Source organism: Lepidochelys olivacea, assembly GCF_965140295.1.
Source record: "Lepidochelys olivacea isolate rLepOli2 genome assembly, chromosome: 11".
NCBI classification, from domain to species: Eukaryota; Metazoa; Chordata; order Testudines; family Cheloniidae; genus Lepidochelys; species Lepidochelys olivacea.
Window position 1 is genome coordinate 33,901,613 of NC_140421.1, and position 17,661 is coordinate 33,919,273.

Genomic DNA, 17,661 nt, shown 5'->3' on the forward strand with positions numbered 1-17,661 from the left:
TCCAAACCAATGAAATCAGGAAGAATATATACTAGGGTTGTCAAACGATTAAAACAATTAATCGCACAATTAAAAAATTAATGGTGACTAATCATGCGATGAATCACACTGTTAAACGATAATAGAATACCATTTATTTAAATATTTTTGGATGTTTTCTGCATTTTCAAGTATCTTGATTTCAATTACAACACAGAATACGAAGTGTACAGTGCTCACTTTATTTTTGATTACAAATATTTGCACTGTAAAAAACAAAAGAAATAGTATTTTCAACTCACCTAATATAAGTACTGCAGTGCAATCTCTTTATCATGAAAATTGAACTTACAAATGTCGAATTATGTACAAAAAATAATTCAATGTATTCAAAAATAAAACAGTGTAAAACTTTAGCGCCTACAAGTCCACTCAGTCCTCCTTCTTGTTCAGCCAATCACTCAGACAAAAAAGTTTGTTTAAATATGCAGGAGATAATGCTGCCCGCTTCTTGTTTACAATGTCACCTGAAAGTGAGAACAGGCGTTCGCATGGCACTATTGTAACCGGCATTGTAAGATACTTAGCCAGTTGCACTAAAGATTCATATGTCCCTTCATGCTTCAACCACCATTCCAGAGGATATGCATCCATGCTGCTGATGGGTTCTGCTCGATAACGATCCAAAGCAGAGCGGACCGATGCATGTTCGTTTTCATTATCTGAGTCAGATGCCACCAGCAGAAGGTTGATTTTCTTTTTTGGTGGTTCGGGTTCTGTAGTTTCCGCATCTCAGTTTTGCTCTTTTAGGACTTCTGAAAGCATGCTTCACACCTTGTCCCGCTCAGATTTTGGATGGCACTACAGATTCTTAAACCTTGGGTGGAGAGCGGTAACTATTTTTAGAAATCTCACATTGGTACCTTCTTTGCATTTTGTCAAATCTGCCGTGACAGTATTTGTAAATCAAACAACATGTGCTGGGTCATCATCCAAGACTGCTATATCATCAAATATATGGCAGAATGCGGGTAAAACAGAGCAGGGGACATACAATTATCCCCCAAGGCGTTCAGTCACAAATTTAATTAATGCACTATTTTTTTAACAAACATCATCAGCATGGAAGCATGTTCTCCGGAATGATGGCTAAAGCATGAAGGGGCATACGAATGTTTAACATATCTGGCATGTACATACCTTGCAACCTCAGCTACAAAAGTGCCATGCTCTCACTTTCAGGTGATATTCTAAATAAAAAGCAGGCAACAGTATCTCCCGTAAATGTAAACAAACTTGTCTGTCTTAGCGTCTGGCTGAACAAAGAAGTAGGACTGAGTGGACTTGTAGGCTCTAAAGTTTTACTTTGTTCTGTTTTTGAGTGCAGTCATGTAACAAAAAAAAATCTACATTTGTAAGTTACACTTTCATGATAGAGATTGCACGATAGTACTTGTATGAGTTGAATTGAAAAATACTATTTCTTTTATCATTTTTACAGTACAAATATTTGAAATAAAAATAATATAAAGTGAGCACTGTACACTTTGTATTCTGTGTTGTAATAGAAATCAATATATTTGAAAATGGAGAAAAACATCCTAAAATGTTTAATAAATTTCAATTGGTATTCTATTGTTTAACAGTGCAATTAATTGCAATTAATTTTTTTAATTGCTGTTAATTTTTTTTACTTAATTGCATGAGTTAACCACGATTAATCAACAGCCCTAGTATGTACAAATATTTTCAGCTGATTTTTCTCTTGGCATGCTCTAACAAAGAATGTTTAGAGAAAGGGGAGACAGTATTTGTTTTTTCTTTTTAAATTCTCCTCTGAATCAAATGGCTGAAGGGTTTTTTTGTTTGTTTTTTGTTGTTGTTTTTTTAAAGTTTTCCCAAATAATTTAGCTTTGGGAAGAAAACAACCCTGGAAAACGACAGCATTTTTCATACAGTCACAAGCATATGAAAAAACATGGGTGACAATGGAAAATGGTTTGGATTCCTAACTGAAGCAATTTAAAGTGCTACTAGGATGATATTCACCTCCTGGCAGCAGGCCACTCCAAAGCCTTTGCACCAGGTAAATTCCATTTAATCTGCTGTGTTTGGTTTTATCAGTCAAGGAATGGAAATAAAACTCCTGCCCCTTCACTATTGCAATGCCTTTTCCTCAAGGCTTGATTATTATCCACCAAACAATCACAAAAGCAAATCAAGTGAAAAACACAAGACAATAATTTCCCCAGAGACCTCCCCCTTTCCCTTTGATTCACCCTAGTAGCCAGGTATCCAGCTGAAATTTGGTAATCCTTTACAGACTGCAGTATCTTTACCTTCTCACACCCAATTGTGAAGTTTTAAATGGTAAATAGGCCTTGTGCAGGCCCTTTGCATGGGGTGAATTTCACCCCCACAATTGATTTATTGTAACCCACTTTTTTAGCCTCGTCTACACTATTGAATGTACCTGTTGTTGACAATGGGTTCTGAAGCGTGACATAAACATGAAGAGTCATCCTTCAAGCAGTAATTAGAGAACTTCCTGACTGAGAAGTTCCTACATTTATTAAACTCTCCTATGCTGCTAGCAGGTAAGTCACATTGCTGTTTCTCTGTGGGTTCTTGCATTGTCACTTTTGCTAGCAAGAGATCTAAGTCTAACTGAAGCTGTGCTGATAAATTGGTGTCTCTTATGCCAACAGGAGCCAACAAAATGTGCAGCTGAGTCAGTGCTGACCATAGTGTAATGAAGTGAGCTGTAGATCACGAAAGCTTATGCTCTAATAAATTGGTTAGCCTCTAAGGTGCCACAAGTACTCCTTTTCTTAAAGGACAAACTGTTCAGCATTATTTCAGAAACCATGGTTACAACCTTCCAATCTCCCTCCATTAATTGGGCAGAAAGTTTGTTTTTCTAAACTCATGGATATCCTAAGGAGTTGAGACTGCATTGCTACCTGCTCCTCCAGCATCATATAGGATGCTTCCACAGGAGGTTATCATATGTAGGGAAATTCCTGGAAGTCTGCATCAGTGTGACATCACTAAGAGTACCCTGCAACAGAAGGGTGTGCTGCTGCTCCTCGAGGTGGGAAGAAGGGGAATTTTTCCCAGACAGATGCTCTCCTCCATATTCTAATAGCAAAACTCAGTTTGTAAATTTCACTATACATTTTTTTGGTGGGGGAAAAGAATTTTCACTAGAGATAAAATTCACCCAAGCCCAAGGTCTGTAGCACTTAAGTCCCTTTAAAGCAGTGGTTCCCTAACTTTAACAACCCGTGAACCCCTTTCATTAAAATGTCAAGTCTCGCAAACCCCCTCCTAAAAATGAATATTTCTGGGGATTTTCTCCTTTACCTGAGTATAAATTATAAAAGCAGTGATTTTGGAAATATAAAATTTGTTTTTATAACATGCTTATTACACACTATTTATTATTAATTATTATTTATCATTACCGTATTTTTATTACATTATGAAAACGGTAACACTCTTCCAAGATCTCACTTTTGTAGCTTGTATCACTTTGAATAAGCCTGTTATAAGACAAGGCTCCTATGTTTCATCAAAGAGTATCAGATGTGAAACAGCATGAAGGTATTTAAGAAGCCAACTCAAAGAGTTCCTCCTACACAAGCATTCAGGTCTTGAGCAGTCCAGGCAAACAACACACGTTACAACAAAGCTTAAACTTGTTCTTCATAATAATTTTAAAAACAATACTAGCTGCCTGTTTAATTTTAAAAACAGCGAAAAATATCCACCTCCCTCTCCATTTCTTGTAAGGAGTCTTGAAGTTTAAATCTCTTCACGGTGATAGATATGCTTGCTTTGATCTGCTTAGCCCTTGGAAGTCCAGGGGCTCCGGGCTGCTGGCCCCGTGATGCCCGGGGTCCCTAAGGACAGCTCTGTCCACCATTAGGGAATATTTTCCCGAGAACCCCCTGTAACATTTCACAAACCCCCAGAGGTTCACAACCCCAGTTTGGGAACTACTGCTTTAGAGCTTAAATGAGACTTAAGTGGTGCCTAGGTTTTGCTCAGGCTCTCTGCAGAGTGATGAATTACACCCTGTACTTACGTACCATATACATCTAATCTCTATATATTTTATCAAGGTATATACAAAGTTGTCGCTTTTTACTATCAGCATTGTCAGTGACACAGACTTCATGTGAATTTTGGGACCAAGGTTTAGCAACATATTAGATATTTTCCCCCCATCAAGACAAAAAAAACTAGTTGCAAATGGAATAGTTACATTAGCTCTGAAGAAGCAGCCATTTAAATTAATAGGGCCTGATTCTGCAACCCTTACTCACACAGAGTAGCATTTACTCATGTGAGTGGTACCATGAAAATAATTGGAACTACGCAGAGTAAGGACTGCAGGATCAGGCCCATAGCTGGTTTACAGATTGTCTTCTGCTAAAAGGCTCTGTTGCGGGCAATATCTCATAATGATTGGTTGTTTGCAGCTGCATATAAGGAAGTTCTTAAGTGGGGGATTTCTCAGTGGAAGTTCCCAGCTATTGTCAGTCATAATCAATATAGGAGACTGACTGAGCTGCATTTCAAAATCCTGTTGATAAAGCTTCCAGACTACATAAAAATTGCCTATCTTGTTATTGAAGAAAGTGACCGGAGAAAAATATTCTTAAAGAGATTACTTACAAGGTAATCAAAAACTTTAGCTGCTATAGCTTATAGGCAAAAGACTGCATGCAGTCAAACTGAAATAATTAAACAATGTCAGATTATGATTTTCTCCTATCTTTATTGTCTTACTGTATTGCTATCGTAAGGTTGCAAGGGGAGATGTAAATACTGTAATTGTACTCATATTTGCCTTATTATTATGGATTACACCAAGGTTGTTTTTTTTTTAAACTGCATTTAAAGATAACTGTTGTTTAGCTAGTCTCTGGAACTCAAGCCTTCTGTGCATTTGTGTCTGCTATGAAAATATTCCATGCAAAACCAAAACCAAATTTATGTTACATATAGCTAAAGTTTACAGATTACTACTTTCTCAGAAAAAAAGTTAGTCTCCTCTATCTTATAACAGTTCTACAGATTCATTTAAATTGCTCCACAACTCTTTCTCTTTCTCCAACCCAGAGGTGATACTTTCCATCTGCACCAACGTACTGTAGATCCTCTCTTTAATTCTGACATGTTAATTCTGTGACCAAACTTTAGATTTGGTCTCCTCTCTTAGTCTGATAATTACCCTTCTGTGAATATCCAGAGTAACGCCAACTTCTCAATTCATACAATGCCAAAAGCTGTGTCTGCGCCTCACAATGTACTATGCTTTCCCTATAAAAGTTAATAGTCCTGGGGAAAAACATTAAACATCTGACGTGGGCCACCTAGTGTTTGAAAATGTGGATACATAAAGAAGCTTGGAGAAACATTTTAACCTTTCAGCTTCTGAAAGTTGATTTGTAGAGGCCAATTCATATATGAGCAATAAAACCTCATGAAGGATCATCCTTAAACTAATAGTTAAATTTAATCCTCCTGAAGCTATATTGCATTGCAAACATATGTGTAGTAAGTTCTACCCCACAATTTATTGCTACTTGATTTACAATGGCAGTAGCCTGACTGATGTTATCTACAATAATATATTTTGTATGTTGACCCCAGAGTGAAGTATTTGTATCTTTTGTTAAACTGTCCTTTATGGCAGGGGTGTCAAACACCCAGCCTGAGGCCAGCTGCAGCCCACTTGAAGTAGTTATGTGGCCTGTCTGACCTATTCAGTTTGTGCAGAATGTGAGCCACAAAGAACAACTTCCAAACATAGACCAAGTATAACAAATAAGACTGCAGGCAGCCTGGAACAACACTTCAGAAATGTGAACTCCTCCACCCACAGCATGTACCACCTTATATATCAAATCATACTTGGGGAAAGAGAAAAATGATGCTAAATATGGATCAAGGAGGAAAGACTAGCTTTCCTTGTGGCGTATCACAAAATATTACTGACAAGGTGCTAAATAGAAGAATAATGTACATGTATTTGGTGTCCCTCGCCTCTGTTTGCTAGAAGCTGGGAATGGGCAACAGGGGATGGATGATTACCTGTTCTGTTCATTCCCTGTGGGGCACCTGGCATTGCCCACTGTCAGAAGATCGGATACTGTGCTAGATGGACCTTTGGTCTGACCCAGTATGGCCGTTCTTATGAATTGAAAAAAATTCTAAATGGTTGTCACTTTTTGCTCTGGCAGCTTTAATAAATTAACATGAAACTTGTACTGAGTGTATTAGAGTTTGAGCAGAGAACTTCTGTTTCTTGTAAAACCAACAGCACATACCCTGAGGAAGCTGTTCATCTGGTATACATTGTCATAGTTCCACTGACATCTATAGTGCTATGACAATTTACACCAGCTGAATACATACTGGATTATCTTCACTGTTGTCAGATAACATTATTTGATTTATGACACACTTAGCCTGTTTTTAATGTGGCTTAAATTGTACTAAATTTAGCACAGCTTGAATTGAATACAGCAGCTCCAGAGTTCTGTTATGTCAGCTACTTATTGGGGTCATTTTCATGAGCAGACAAATTGGAGCTGAAGAACAGAATGCTGAAGTACAGACATAGGTGGCAGGACTGAATCGGTACAAAAAAAATCTTGTGTTTTTACTTTTACAAACAAAAAACCATAAAAAGCTTGATATACCCCCCCACCCCCAAATTAAATTGCTTGAGAATTTGAGCCTTCTATGTCTGGTGATGGTTAAAGCTCCGATGGAGGAAATTGAGGGCCTACTTCCCCCTTTCTTGTAGATGTCCAGGGGTCTGTAACGGGAGAGAACCTTTAGCAAGCTTTAGGCGGCTTGTGAGGGCCTCACCTGAGGAGGGCTCAAAGACTAATTAGGTTCCTTGTTGCTGTCTTCATAGCCATAGTAGAACTAAATGGGCCAAAACAGAGTTGTCAGCCTCTTATCAGTAAAAATTGTTTTATCATGGACCAACTAACCTTGTGGGAGACTGAGGGTAGGCCTCCATGAGCCTCCCAAGGCTCAGAGGGGCAGGGGATGGTGTGGGTCAGAGTGGCCCTTGATTCACTTCCTAAGGTCACTGGGTAGCTTCCCAAGAGGAATACGTATGGGACCCAATGACTTTCCTGAGGCTTACCGGGGTGGGGGGGGGAAGGGTATCCTCCCCTCCTGCTGACATCAGGAAGGCCAGAGGAAGGAGATTGGGGGATGACCCAGATCTTCTCCCAGGTCTAGTCTCCTTCCCTCCCCCGAGGTCCTAAAAGAGATCTACAGGAGCTGGAGAGAGCAGTATATGGGACAGAGGCAATTCAAGGTTATAATGAGAACTTAGTTGCAACCTTGGCTCTGGAGTGATTACTGTTCATCCATAATTAACATGTGCATGAAATGAATGATTGGCTTATTTTCTAATGTTATTTTCAAAAAGCGACAGTGCAGTGCAACTTAGAGAAACAGAATTATTTGCCTAAATTAATTGTGTGGAAAAGTTTTTAGTGTCATCCTGAACCAATACACAGGATCAAAAGATGCTTTCAAATCCTTGGATGAAAGGTGCTCTCTGGAACTGTAATGTATTATAATCTCCATTGGGCATGAAAGTGCAGCCACTTTGGTAGGGAGTAGGGGGTAACAAACAGGCAGAAAATTGGCACATAATACTACACAAAAGTGAATGGAGGAGAGATGGCCAAAGGCACTGAAACAGTCTTTCTCCTGTTCTTAAGGAAAGTGCTACTGGGGATCTTGTAACGTCCACGTTGCAGTACAAAGTGTGCGTTTGCTACAGTTACTAACATTTAAAGTTATGTCTGGTTTAACCACCCAGCAGCTGGTAACCCCTGACCTGGGGGGAAAGGGCAGAGCTGTGATGCTCGCCCGTACGCTGTCACATGGGCTGGGGCCGGTGTGGGACACCACAGGAAGTAAATGCTGGTTCCTGGGTTAAAGAGAGTGAGGCTGGCGAAGAGCAGTCTGCTCCTGCACAGCTCCAGGGAGAGGTGCCGCCGCCGCCGCCTGAGCCCCGAGGAGTTCGTAAGTTTAACTCACTTTTCAGCCGTTGTCTTTGCCCTGCTGGGCAGAGCGGCCGGGGCCTGAGCGGCCTGAGCGGCCTTCGCGTCGCAGCTGCGGCTCGGCTCTGAGCGGGCCAGCCGCACGCCCCCGAAGCCGCTCGGCGAGCTGCTCCGCAGCCGCTCGCTCCTCTTCGTTTCATTCTCGCATTTACAGCCGGCTTGCGTCTCCTTCAGCCCTTCGCCCGCTCGCCCTCCCCCCCCGGTTTGGGGGCAACTCGTGCCCCTCTCCCCCTCTGCTCTGAAGCTCGCACGCAGGTAACCAGGGCAGCCTGCCGGGGGGAGCTCTGCAGTCGCCCTGCAGATCCTGACAGAAAGACGGAAGTGAAGCGCCTGCCTGGGGAGGAGGAAAGGGGGGATGGGGACTCGAGGTGCTCGTGAGTTCCGCCAGGGCCCTGTTTTGGGTTTGCCGGGGCAGGGAGACGTGCGGGCTGCTTGGCTTGTCTGGGGCGGGCGAGGGAGGAGTTGTTCTGTAGGGGCTGACAGGCGGGGGCTGTGTTCAGAAGCGGCTGCAGAGGTCCCAGGGCGGGGAGGGTTTGTTCACTGCTCTGTGAGCCAGTCATGGGACAAAACGATCCCCTCCTCCCCCCGCTCCGGTAGCTTCCACAGGTGGCTTATTCTGCAGGGGCTGAGCACAGGTGGCTGGGACAGGGGGAATGAATGGGAGATTTTTCAGATCATGAGGGGAAAATTCTGTTGCAAGAAATATGGGGGGAGGGAATTTCATCACACGACTCTTTTTCTGGACCTGAACTGGGGGCCTGCCTTGTGATGTCTTTGCTCAATTAATTTTTTTAAAGGAACCTACCATAACATTAATCAACAGTAACAATAATCTGTATTTATAAGACCTAAGAACAGAGGTCCTCAGCATTGTTCACAGCAAGGCAAAGTCAGGGCACTAGAGGCTTTGGGTATGATTCCGCTCTCGCTAGCAGTGGTGTAAAATCAGGCATTTTGGAGAAAAGAGCCCATCTACAGTGACAACCCCTCAACTTTTTTTGAATGATGACTTCAGCTGCTTCACCAGTTCTCAGTGGTGGTCTGGTTGTGGCAAAGTAATTTTAAAAAAATATTCCCATGGAAGAAAACTACATAGAAAAGTAGATGAAATGTAGAGAAGTGTTTGTTGCTGGAACGGCACCAATATTCTGATGTGAACTTTTTAGCATTAAGGGGGTGTGTATACATTCAATTTGATAAATTTGTTTTTAAACATTTTAAGAAGGCTTTTGAGAAGTTGCTGGCAAGGACACTCATGGTGTACATCTTCATTATCAGTATGCTAGAATATGAAGTAATACATATATAAATAGTAACAAATTAAGTTGTTGTTTCTACTTCTTTATAATATGCTGAATGGCTGTCAGTGTAGTGGTACTATGAATGGAACAGCATAGCACAGCATTAAGGAACATGCTGCTTTCAACAACCGAAATCAGTTGGAGTCTCATGTGTGCAGATGGCCATAGGCTCTTGTATCTTTTGTTTCCTCTCTCATAATGTCTGGTGTTGTGCCTGTCACCGTGGTATCTGAGCACTTTCCAGTGTTTTGTTAAAACTATAACTTACTAGTCCTGGTACATGTAGCCATTTCTTATTGTAATATATTTTGCATGATATTGTACCATCCTGTAGCAGAGCAGTGTCATCAGACCTACACAATCATGTTTATGTAATTAAACAGGAAATACTTACCGAGGCCCAACTGGGACTCCATGTAGGTGCAGCAGTTCACTGGCGAAGATTGGGCCTTATGGATGTCACATAGACCTTAACTCCCCCCTCTTCAGCATATGCATTTCAATAAATATTTAATTACATGATCACAGAGTTTGTACAGGGATGTAAAAGTGCTACTTAACACTGTTAGATGATACTGTTTGGCAAATGCAATACAACAGATGCATATGGTGTATGTAGCATTTTGTATTGCTCCCTCTGTGCTGTGATTATATTATAATTAAGGGAGGGGGCATAAACTCAAAGTTTGGAGGATCAGACAAGTATCCAGAACTGTGCATGCTTGCTCTAAATCTTTGAGGGCCCTGTTTATGACTTGTCCTCCTTGTGTCATCTCCTCTGACACCTCCCATTAACACTATTTGGGGGGAAGATTGATAGTAAAAGTGGTCAGTTTCAACAAATTGGCATTTTTTCAACAAAAAAATTGTCAAATTCCAGACCAATATCCTGACTCAAGCTTTTTGAAATGCATCAATGTTGTCAAAATGTCTTGTTTTGACACTTTCAGAATTAAAGTTTCCAGTTTTCCAGTTCAAAACAGCTCTTTATTTAAGAAATAAATTTAAGTCTGTTAGACTGAAAGGCTTTTTTTAAGGAAAATGAGAGTGATGTTTTGTTAAGATTCAGGATGAGAAATCTTCTCTCAAAAATATGGATTGGACACAAACTGTTTCCTGCCTAGCTCTACTTGATAGCCTTTCCCTTCATGCTTTGAGACCAGAATGAGTCTTCAAGGGAGATTTCTCAGTCCTCCCCCAGTAGCAGGTATCAGTGTTTGTAGAGTGATGCCTCAAAAGGCCAAGATTTCTGAGGTGATTTTTTTTCTAGGGTTCATTAAGTGCTGTCTAGTCTTCTGACTTGAGTGATTAGTTAAATATTAAACAGTACATAAGGAGACTAATCTCAGCTGGTGTAAATCACTGTAGTTGTCTTGACTTCAATGGTGTTACATTGGTTTACACCGGTGGCTGACCTGGCCCCCTACCTTCAATACTTTGTCCTGAATGGTAAGTCTCAATACTTAACATCTCTAGTCATTGTGTTACTGCCTCAGAGAATTAGATGAACTATGCTGCGCAAGAGACTAGGCTAAAGGTATTTTGGAAACAATCAATCTAAAGGATCTTCATTTTTGTACAGAATGTGAGTCATCTAAAGCTAAAAACCATATCTTCCTGTACTTAGATTTCTTCTGTTCACAATTCTTTCAAACTCCATTAAAACCAGTTGTCTATTATTATTATTTTTTAGTACAAGACATAACTCACAACAGTTTGCCTAACAACCTGTTGGGTGACTTGAGGGAAGTTACAAAAAGGTATAAAAACAGTTTCATTGTCCTGTGCCAGCCTTTCAGGAACATAAGAGCACACTTTCAGTAATTCTGATTTTTAACAATGCTTTTCCTTTTTGACTTCCTGTAAGTGATGCAGCTAATTGCCTGCCCATCTATAGACTACAGTGAAAACTATTCCATTTAGAGGAAGACTGCTAATCTTTGGGAAGGGGAAGAAATAGTGTACATTACACAAGATGCCTTGGGGCAGTATGCATTGCCCTTATGTTGCATTGGTGGAGGACAATGATGCCCATCATAGCCCACAATCACTGCTAGCTACTTGTATTATTATAATCTTACATCCACATGATGCCTTTTATTCCTAAATATCCGCAAGTACTTCAGAACCTAGTATATAGAAATAGCTTCACCGGCTACAAAAGTGCAGTCACTTCTGAGTGCTGTTGAACTGGATGAATTTCAACCCAGAAGTACTCCACAACAGTGAGAGAAGTGTTACATTATTCAACTTCATGTACAGTGGGAAGTTTATGTAGGCAGAATGTAATTGTACACACACACAGAGCACGGTCACTGCTGTTGTCACCCTTCATTCTTGAGAAAGATACTTGTGAGATTTAATGATCAGATACTGTTTTTCTTCCAATACCTTTTACAGACACAATAATCTAATCTATATTTTATATCTAGAGAACAAGAGTGAGGTCCCAGCAAGGGAGCACCCAGTGAGTCTCTCCTCTTTGGTATGCATCTGATCACAAAATAGATACAGCCTCTACAGCAGAGAAGAGATCTTCTCTCCATTTAAAAGAACAGTTCAAATAAAACCAATTAGAACAGATACAAGATACATAACCAACAGTTAAGGTTTCTGGTTCACACTTCAGCTGAAAGATGACCCTTGAAGCAGTTTGAGGGCTTATCTACACACACACATTGTACTGCTTTCACTGTACCAGTTATACACCCCCCCCCAATATGGACACAACTATATCGGTGTAAAAGTATTTTATTCCCCATATGGGAAGGGGAAAGAGCTATACTAGTATAAGGAACCTTTATACTTGTATCCCTATGTCAACAGGAGGGATTGCACTGAGAACTATTTCAGTAAACGATCACACCCCTGAATTAAGAAATTAGATCAATACAAAAATTGTGTAACATCTGACTACTATGCTGGGGGAATGGTTAATTTACTGACTCAGAGGCAGTAGTGCCACCTTCTGAATTACCAACACCATTTCCTGCAGCACCTGGGTTTTTCCTATCTTCTATGTAAGTACTGACCTACCTTGACCTTATTTAGCTATGGTAGCTGAAGCAACCACAACCGTAGGTGATATTGTAACTTGAAGAGAGAGCTACCATAAATGCTATGTAATGTGTATTTCCTTTCTCTGATACAAAACACAATGTGTGTGTTTGTACCTGTTAGCATATTTGTAATGAAATGTTATTTATATTCAGTGTTGGAGTGACTCTCAGAGCTGATAGGACACAAATATAACAGTCTTAAAAATACTGAGCCAAGTTCTTTGGCTGGTGTAAAACACTGTGGTTCTTTAACTTAATGGAGCTATGCCAGTTTACACCAGCTGAGGACTTAGCCAATATGGCCAGAATTTTCAGAAGGGCTCAACACCCACAATTGTGACAGTCTTAAAGCATTCAAAACCCAGCACCTCTTATTAAGAACAAGGAGAGCAGCTGATTGCTTTTGAAAGTTTGCCTACTTTATTTAGTTGTCTAACTGGGAGCGGAGATTTTTTTTTTGTGTGCGCTGAGCCCTGTTGGAAAATTTGGTCCCACATCTACTTGTACTTAATTCCTTTCCTGATAAGACTACTAGCATTCCCCCATAAAGGACTGCAGCACTAATTAAACTGTCCACTTTGTTGCTGGTTGCTCACCAAGGAATAATCACAGAATTGTGATTCTACTTATCACAGTCGCATGCATCCATGCATGTTCTATCCTCCCTTTTCAGGTCTTTTATATATTCTTGTGTATATAAACACAGGAATATAGATGGCCAAAGCATATGTCACCTTTTCAGCCTGCTAACTTGTACAGTTCTAAACTAGTATCCCATTCAATTTATATAAATGTACTGTTTTCTTTCCATGGTAGCATAGCTTAGATGGTCATATGTTACTAAAAATTCCCATACTGATGTCTTCCTCTTGTCATCTTACTAGTTTCACATCTGTAAAGCCAGACTGTTTTCTATTCTTCTATTAGGAAGATAAGGAACTTTATGATTTTTCCCTAATAAAAGCCTTATATAAAGCATAAATTGTTTGTTTGAAACATTTCTAGTATGAAAGATTACCTTGGGTATTCTGCCTTATCTCCCCCTGAGTTTCCTTGCTTTGAAGCTTACCAGGAGCAGAATTGCTTTGATGTAGCAGGGATTGTGTTCTACAATAATACTTCCGCTTCTGTGTTACTGAACTGAAGTTTCATTTAAAGTTTGCCTAAGCTCACTCTTTAACATCTAAAAAGAATGTTAGAAAAGTGCTACAGTAGCAGAAATGCTGTTAAGTCATGGTCATGCTGAATGTGGGTGTTCTGATTATAAACTGTATTTAGATAGAAACAATAAACAGTGACTCAGGTGCATCTTCTGATTTCCAATTCATTTGAAATTAAGTTTTAATTTTCAATTTTTAATTAGCAATAGCTGTCATTCCAGCCACCTCATTAACATGAATTTAGTGGAAGACAACTGGCCTAACCCTCAAAACCATAGGATCTGATTTTCTTCCCCAAGCCAGGGCATCGGTGTAGAGGCCTGCTGCACTGCTCAAATGGAGTCTCGCAGCAAAGACCCACCACTGTCTCTAAAACAACCACCCCCTTATTGAGGTTCTACTGCATGGAGGGCATGCCACAAAAGAACCCCCCCCCCAAAAAAAACACTAACCACTTCAAAGTGCAGTTTTTGGTGGATTTCCCACCAAAGGTTCAGTGGTGGGAAGATGCACATCCCTGTTCCCCTTTTCCTGGCTCACCCTCTCTAGGACTACATCCAGATTCCTCCACAAGCTTCAGGAACGTAAGTTTTCCTTTAATAAAAATAATTATTAATAAATGTCAAAGCAAAAGTTTTATGGCATTATGTTTCATTCTGTCTGAAATAGAAATCTGCCCTAGTTGTGTCCTGGAAACTGTTGTGTTTGGGGGAGGAGGGGTCACTGATTTTCAGCTCTAAGAATTGGTATTGGAGCTGTTCATTACATACAATAGACATCCTGTAACAGAATTGGCTGCCTCCAGAGAACCCCCTTGTGGCCAGAGGTCACTCTGTAGTACCCTGCCTCTGTTTCTCCCCTCTTCAGGGTCCATTACACAGAAGAAGTGTATGTTCAAAATACTCCTCCTGGGGGTCTGGGTTTATTCACAGAAGATTAACTCAAACTCTACCAAACACATTTCTGTTACCCCTCCCAGGCCTTTCCTGCTTTGGCAGGCCACTATGAAGCCCTACCTGGCTGGAGTCTTAGTCCCAATCTACTGTTTGCACCTGCTCACTCCTAGCAGTCTCTCATTCCTGAACAAACTACATCTTATCATTGCAGCTGCCAGTTACTGTTTGTAGGGGAAATCACTTGATTCCTCTCAGGTGTGCCTCTTTAAAGTAATCAGAGTTGTCTAACCCCTGACCCTCCAGCCCCTACAGTTACACATCCCAATATATGGAGAAAGGTCTGTTGTGACAATTGGTCTATAACTTTTGCCTGCTTTTTTTGAATTTACCATGGAAAGTAGATTGTTATTTTCAATAAAGAATGTTGATTAAAAATAGGTGCAAGAAAACCAACAGAAACTAGATTAGTGCAAACAACAAAGCTTAATAATATGTCAGACTGTTAAACATGTCAGATTTTGTAAACAAGGAAATACAAGTCTGGAAATTAATAAGCCAAAACTGCTGTGTCATATTAGACCTAAGTGGTTGACATATAATGAGGAGATGGGCTATTCCACCCATCACACCCTTATTAAGCCCTTAAATAAAATGGGGCAGGAAACAAATAGAGGCTACTGGAACAAGTTTCCCCATCGTGGCAGCTGCTGCTCCCTTCTGTTCTCCCCACCCCCATCACCTGGGACCCCAGACCGTCTTGATCTTAATCCTGAGGGATGTCATGACCAGCTCAGGCCTGCGCGAGGGCTCCAGATGATATTGCCACGTCTACCAGCTCCAACTGAATCCCAAACACCACCTAAAATGAAACGGGATTGGATTTTAGCAGCAACAGCTCCAGCTTATGCCAACTAACTTCTCTCTTACCCAAAGAGACAATTATTACAATCTTTAATACCTTCTAAAAGACTGTCAACCAGAGACTCTTTTCTTCTAAGGCTCTCCAGCTAAAGGGAACAAGAATGTTGTTAAAAATAAAAGCCTTACTTAATATTTTACACTTCAAATGCTTTAACTGTTTTTACTACTTTTCTGTATCTTTAATAAATGGTTTAGAAAATGTCAATGGCGTATTTGTCATGGCATTCAGCAGACTGAAATCTCTGTACACCAAAAACCCCGGACCTTGTTTAACACCTTTGAATGTTAACACCTCTGACCCACTTATTCCATCTAAATTAATACAGCAGGTCCGAGGTTTTTTTGCTAGATTTCACTGCTTGGTATTGTTAACCTGTTGATAAAAGGTGTTCTGAAATTCATTGTAGTGTTAGATATGACAGGAAAGGGATGTGTCCATGTGCTATTGTTTACGTGGTGGTTTTTATTTATTTATTTTTTCTGTTCCATAATGGAAAACTCTCTGGTGGTTGGACAGTTGAATAATCATTAAAATCCTCAACGCTTTTGTGTGTTGTTGAAATCAGAAAGTTGATGATATACAGTCACTCAGTCTTGCAAACACTTAAACATGAATAACACAGTGGCACTACGCATGTGCATATATAGCTTGAACCAAAGCCAAACTGACTTCATTAAGCCTTGATTCAGGCCCACACTTACACCCTAAATGTTTGCATGGGCAGAACCATACATAGTTCATAACACTGGGTGATTTTGATAATTTGTCCCATGTACTTGATTGATGCAAAGTTGTTACGTGACATGATAAAATAACAAATTTACCTTTTGTATGCAGTGTTAGTCCCAGGATATTAGAGAGAGAAGGTGAGTGGAGTAATAACTTTTATTGCACCAACTTCTGTGGATGAGAGAGACAAGATTTCAAGCTACACAGAGCTCAACAGGGAAGAAGAACGGTACTGTGAATGTCTCAGTTTAATAATACAAGGTGGAACAGATTGATTAGTATAAGTAGTTTGGCCACTCTCCACCTTGAATATGTGCTGTTAACACCTGTGCAGTGATGGGACAAAAAGGGGAAGGAGAGGTTAGTTGGTTACAGATTAGTCTAATAAGCCATAAATCCAGTGTCTTTGTTAGTACCTAGCAGAATTAGGAATTTAAGCTCCAAGGCGTATCTTCTGAAAGTGTTCTGCAGGTTTCCTTTGGGGATGAGGACTGATAGGTCAGAGAGAGTGATGGCTTTGTGAAAAGTGTTCACCCACAGGTGATGGGATGTTTTTGTCTTTTTTTCATTTTTCCGTGTGAGTTCATTCGAGAGCGTAGTGATTGTCACACAGGAAAACCATAAAAGACACAAACATCCCATCACCTGTGGGTGAACACTTTTTTCACAAAGAAGTCTGATATAAAGTGATCTGTCAGTCCTCATCTTCAAACCTGCACAACACTTTCAAAAGATGAGCCTGGGAGTTTAAATTCATAACTCTGCTAGGCACTAAAAATCATGGACTGAACAAAGACACTGGATTTATGGTTTATTACAGCAATCTGTAACCCACTAACCACACACACACCCTTTTTTTTTTTTTTTTTTGGGGGTCCTATCACTGCAGAGGTGTTAACGGGTCACTCTACTTTGCATGGTCCCTTTTTTTGGAATATGTGCTAACTACTTATGTTAAACAATCTATTCCACCTTGTATTTAGCTGTGACACTCAGAGTACCTTCCCTAATCCTGAAAAAGAGTTCTGTGTAGCCCGACAGCTTGTCTCTTTCACCAACAGAAGTTGATCCAATAAAAGATATTACCCTCACTCACCTTGTCTCTCAAATTTACCTTTGTTAATTAACTATCCTTCTTTTTTTCTGATCACTTTTCAGGTCTGTTAATTTGTCCATCTTGTCAGTGATGAGACAGTGCTGGGAAGTATGGATAAAAATATTGGAGAGCAGCTTAATAAAGCTTATGAAGCCTTTCGACAGGCATGCATGGATAAAGACCATGCTGTGACAGAACTGCAGCAAAAAGTATGTGTTGGTTTTGTTTTTAAAGCTATCCATTCTGTTGAGAATCAAAGTAAATGTGGAGACTTCAGTTTTGCTTTACTTCAGCAACTGAAATTTCAGTGCATCTTGTTAAAGATGGAAATTGCAATTAAAAAAACCAAACCACTAAATCAAAGAATAGCACATTATGGTGTGGGGAAGAAACTCCCAATATGTGTGTGTA

The 17,661-nt window shown here is 40.2% G+C and overlaps 1 protein-coding gene and 1 long non-coding RNA gene across 3 annotated transcripts in view; one reads left to right on the top strand and one right to left on the bottom strand.

The window, feature by feature from the left end:
• LOC311528341 overlaps positions 1 to 8,371 on the bottom strand; it is a 50,253-nt gene extending 41,882 nt beyond the window's left edge. The window contains exon 1 of the long non-coding RNA XR_014713577.1: positions 8,065 to 8,371. This is a non-coding gene — a long non-coding RNA (uncharacterized lncRNA). The remainder of the gene's footprint in view (positions 1 to 8,064) is intronic.
• The window catches only part of TANK (TRAF family member associated NFKB activator), a 39,303-nt gene continuing 26,179 nt past the window's right edge, over positions 4,538 to 17,661 (top strand). The window contains exons 1-2 of one of the 2 annotated variants that reach the window (XM_084643251.1): positions 4,538 to 4,665; positions 17,313 to 17,459. In XM_084643251.1, the coding sequence (XP_084499377.1) occupies positions 17,361 to 17,459 (99 nt within the window). In that variant the 5' untranslated portion in view covers positions 4,538 to 4,665; positions 17,313 to 17,360. Of the gene's footprint in view, positions 4,666 to 7,916; positions 8,050 to 17,312; positions 17,460 to 17,661 lie in introns of those variants that run through there. The other variant, XM_084643250.1, reaches the window with a different exon arrangement.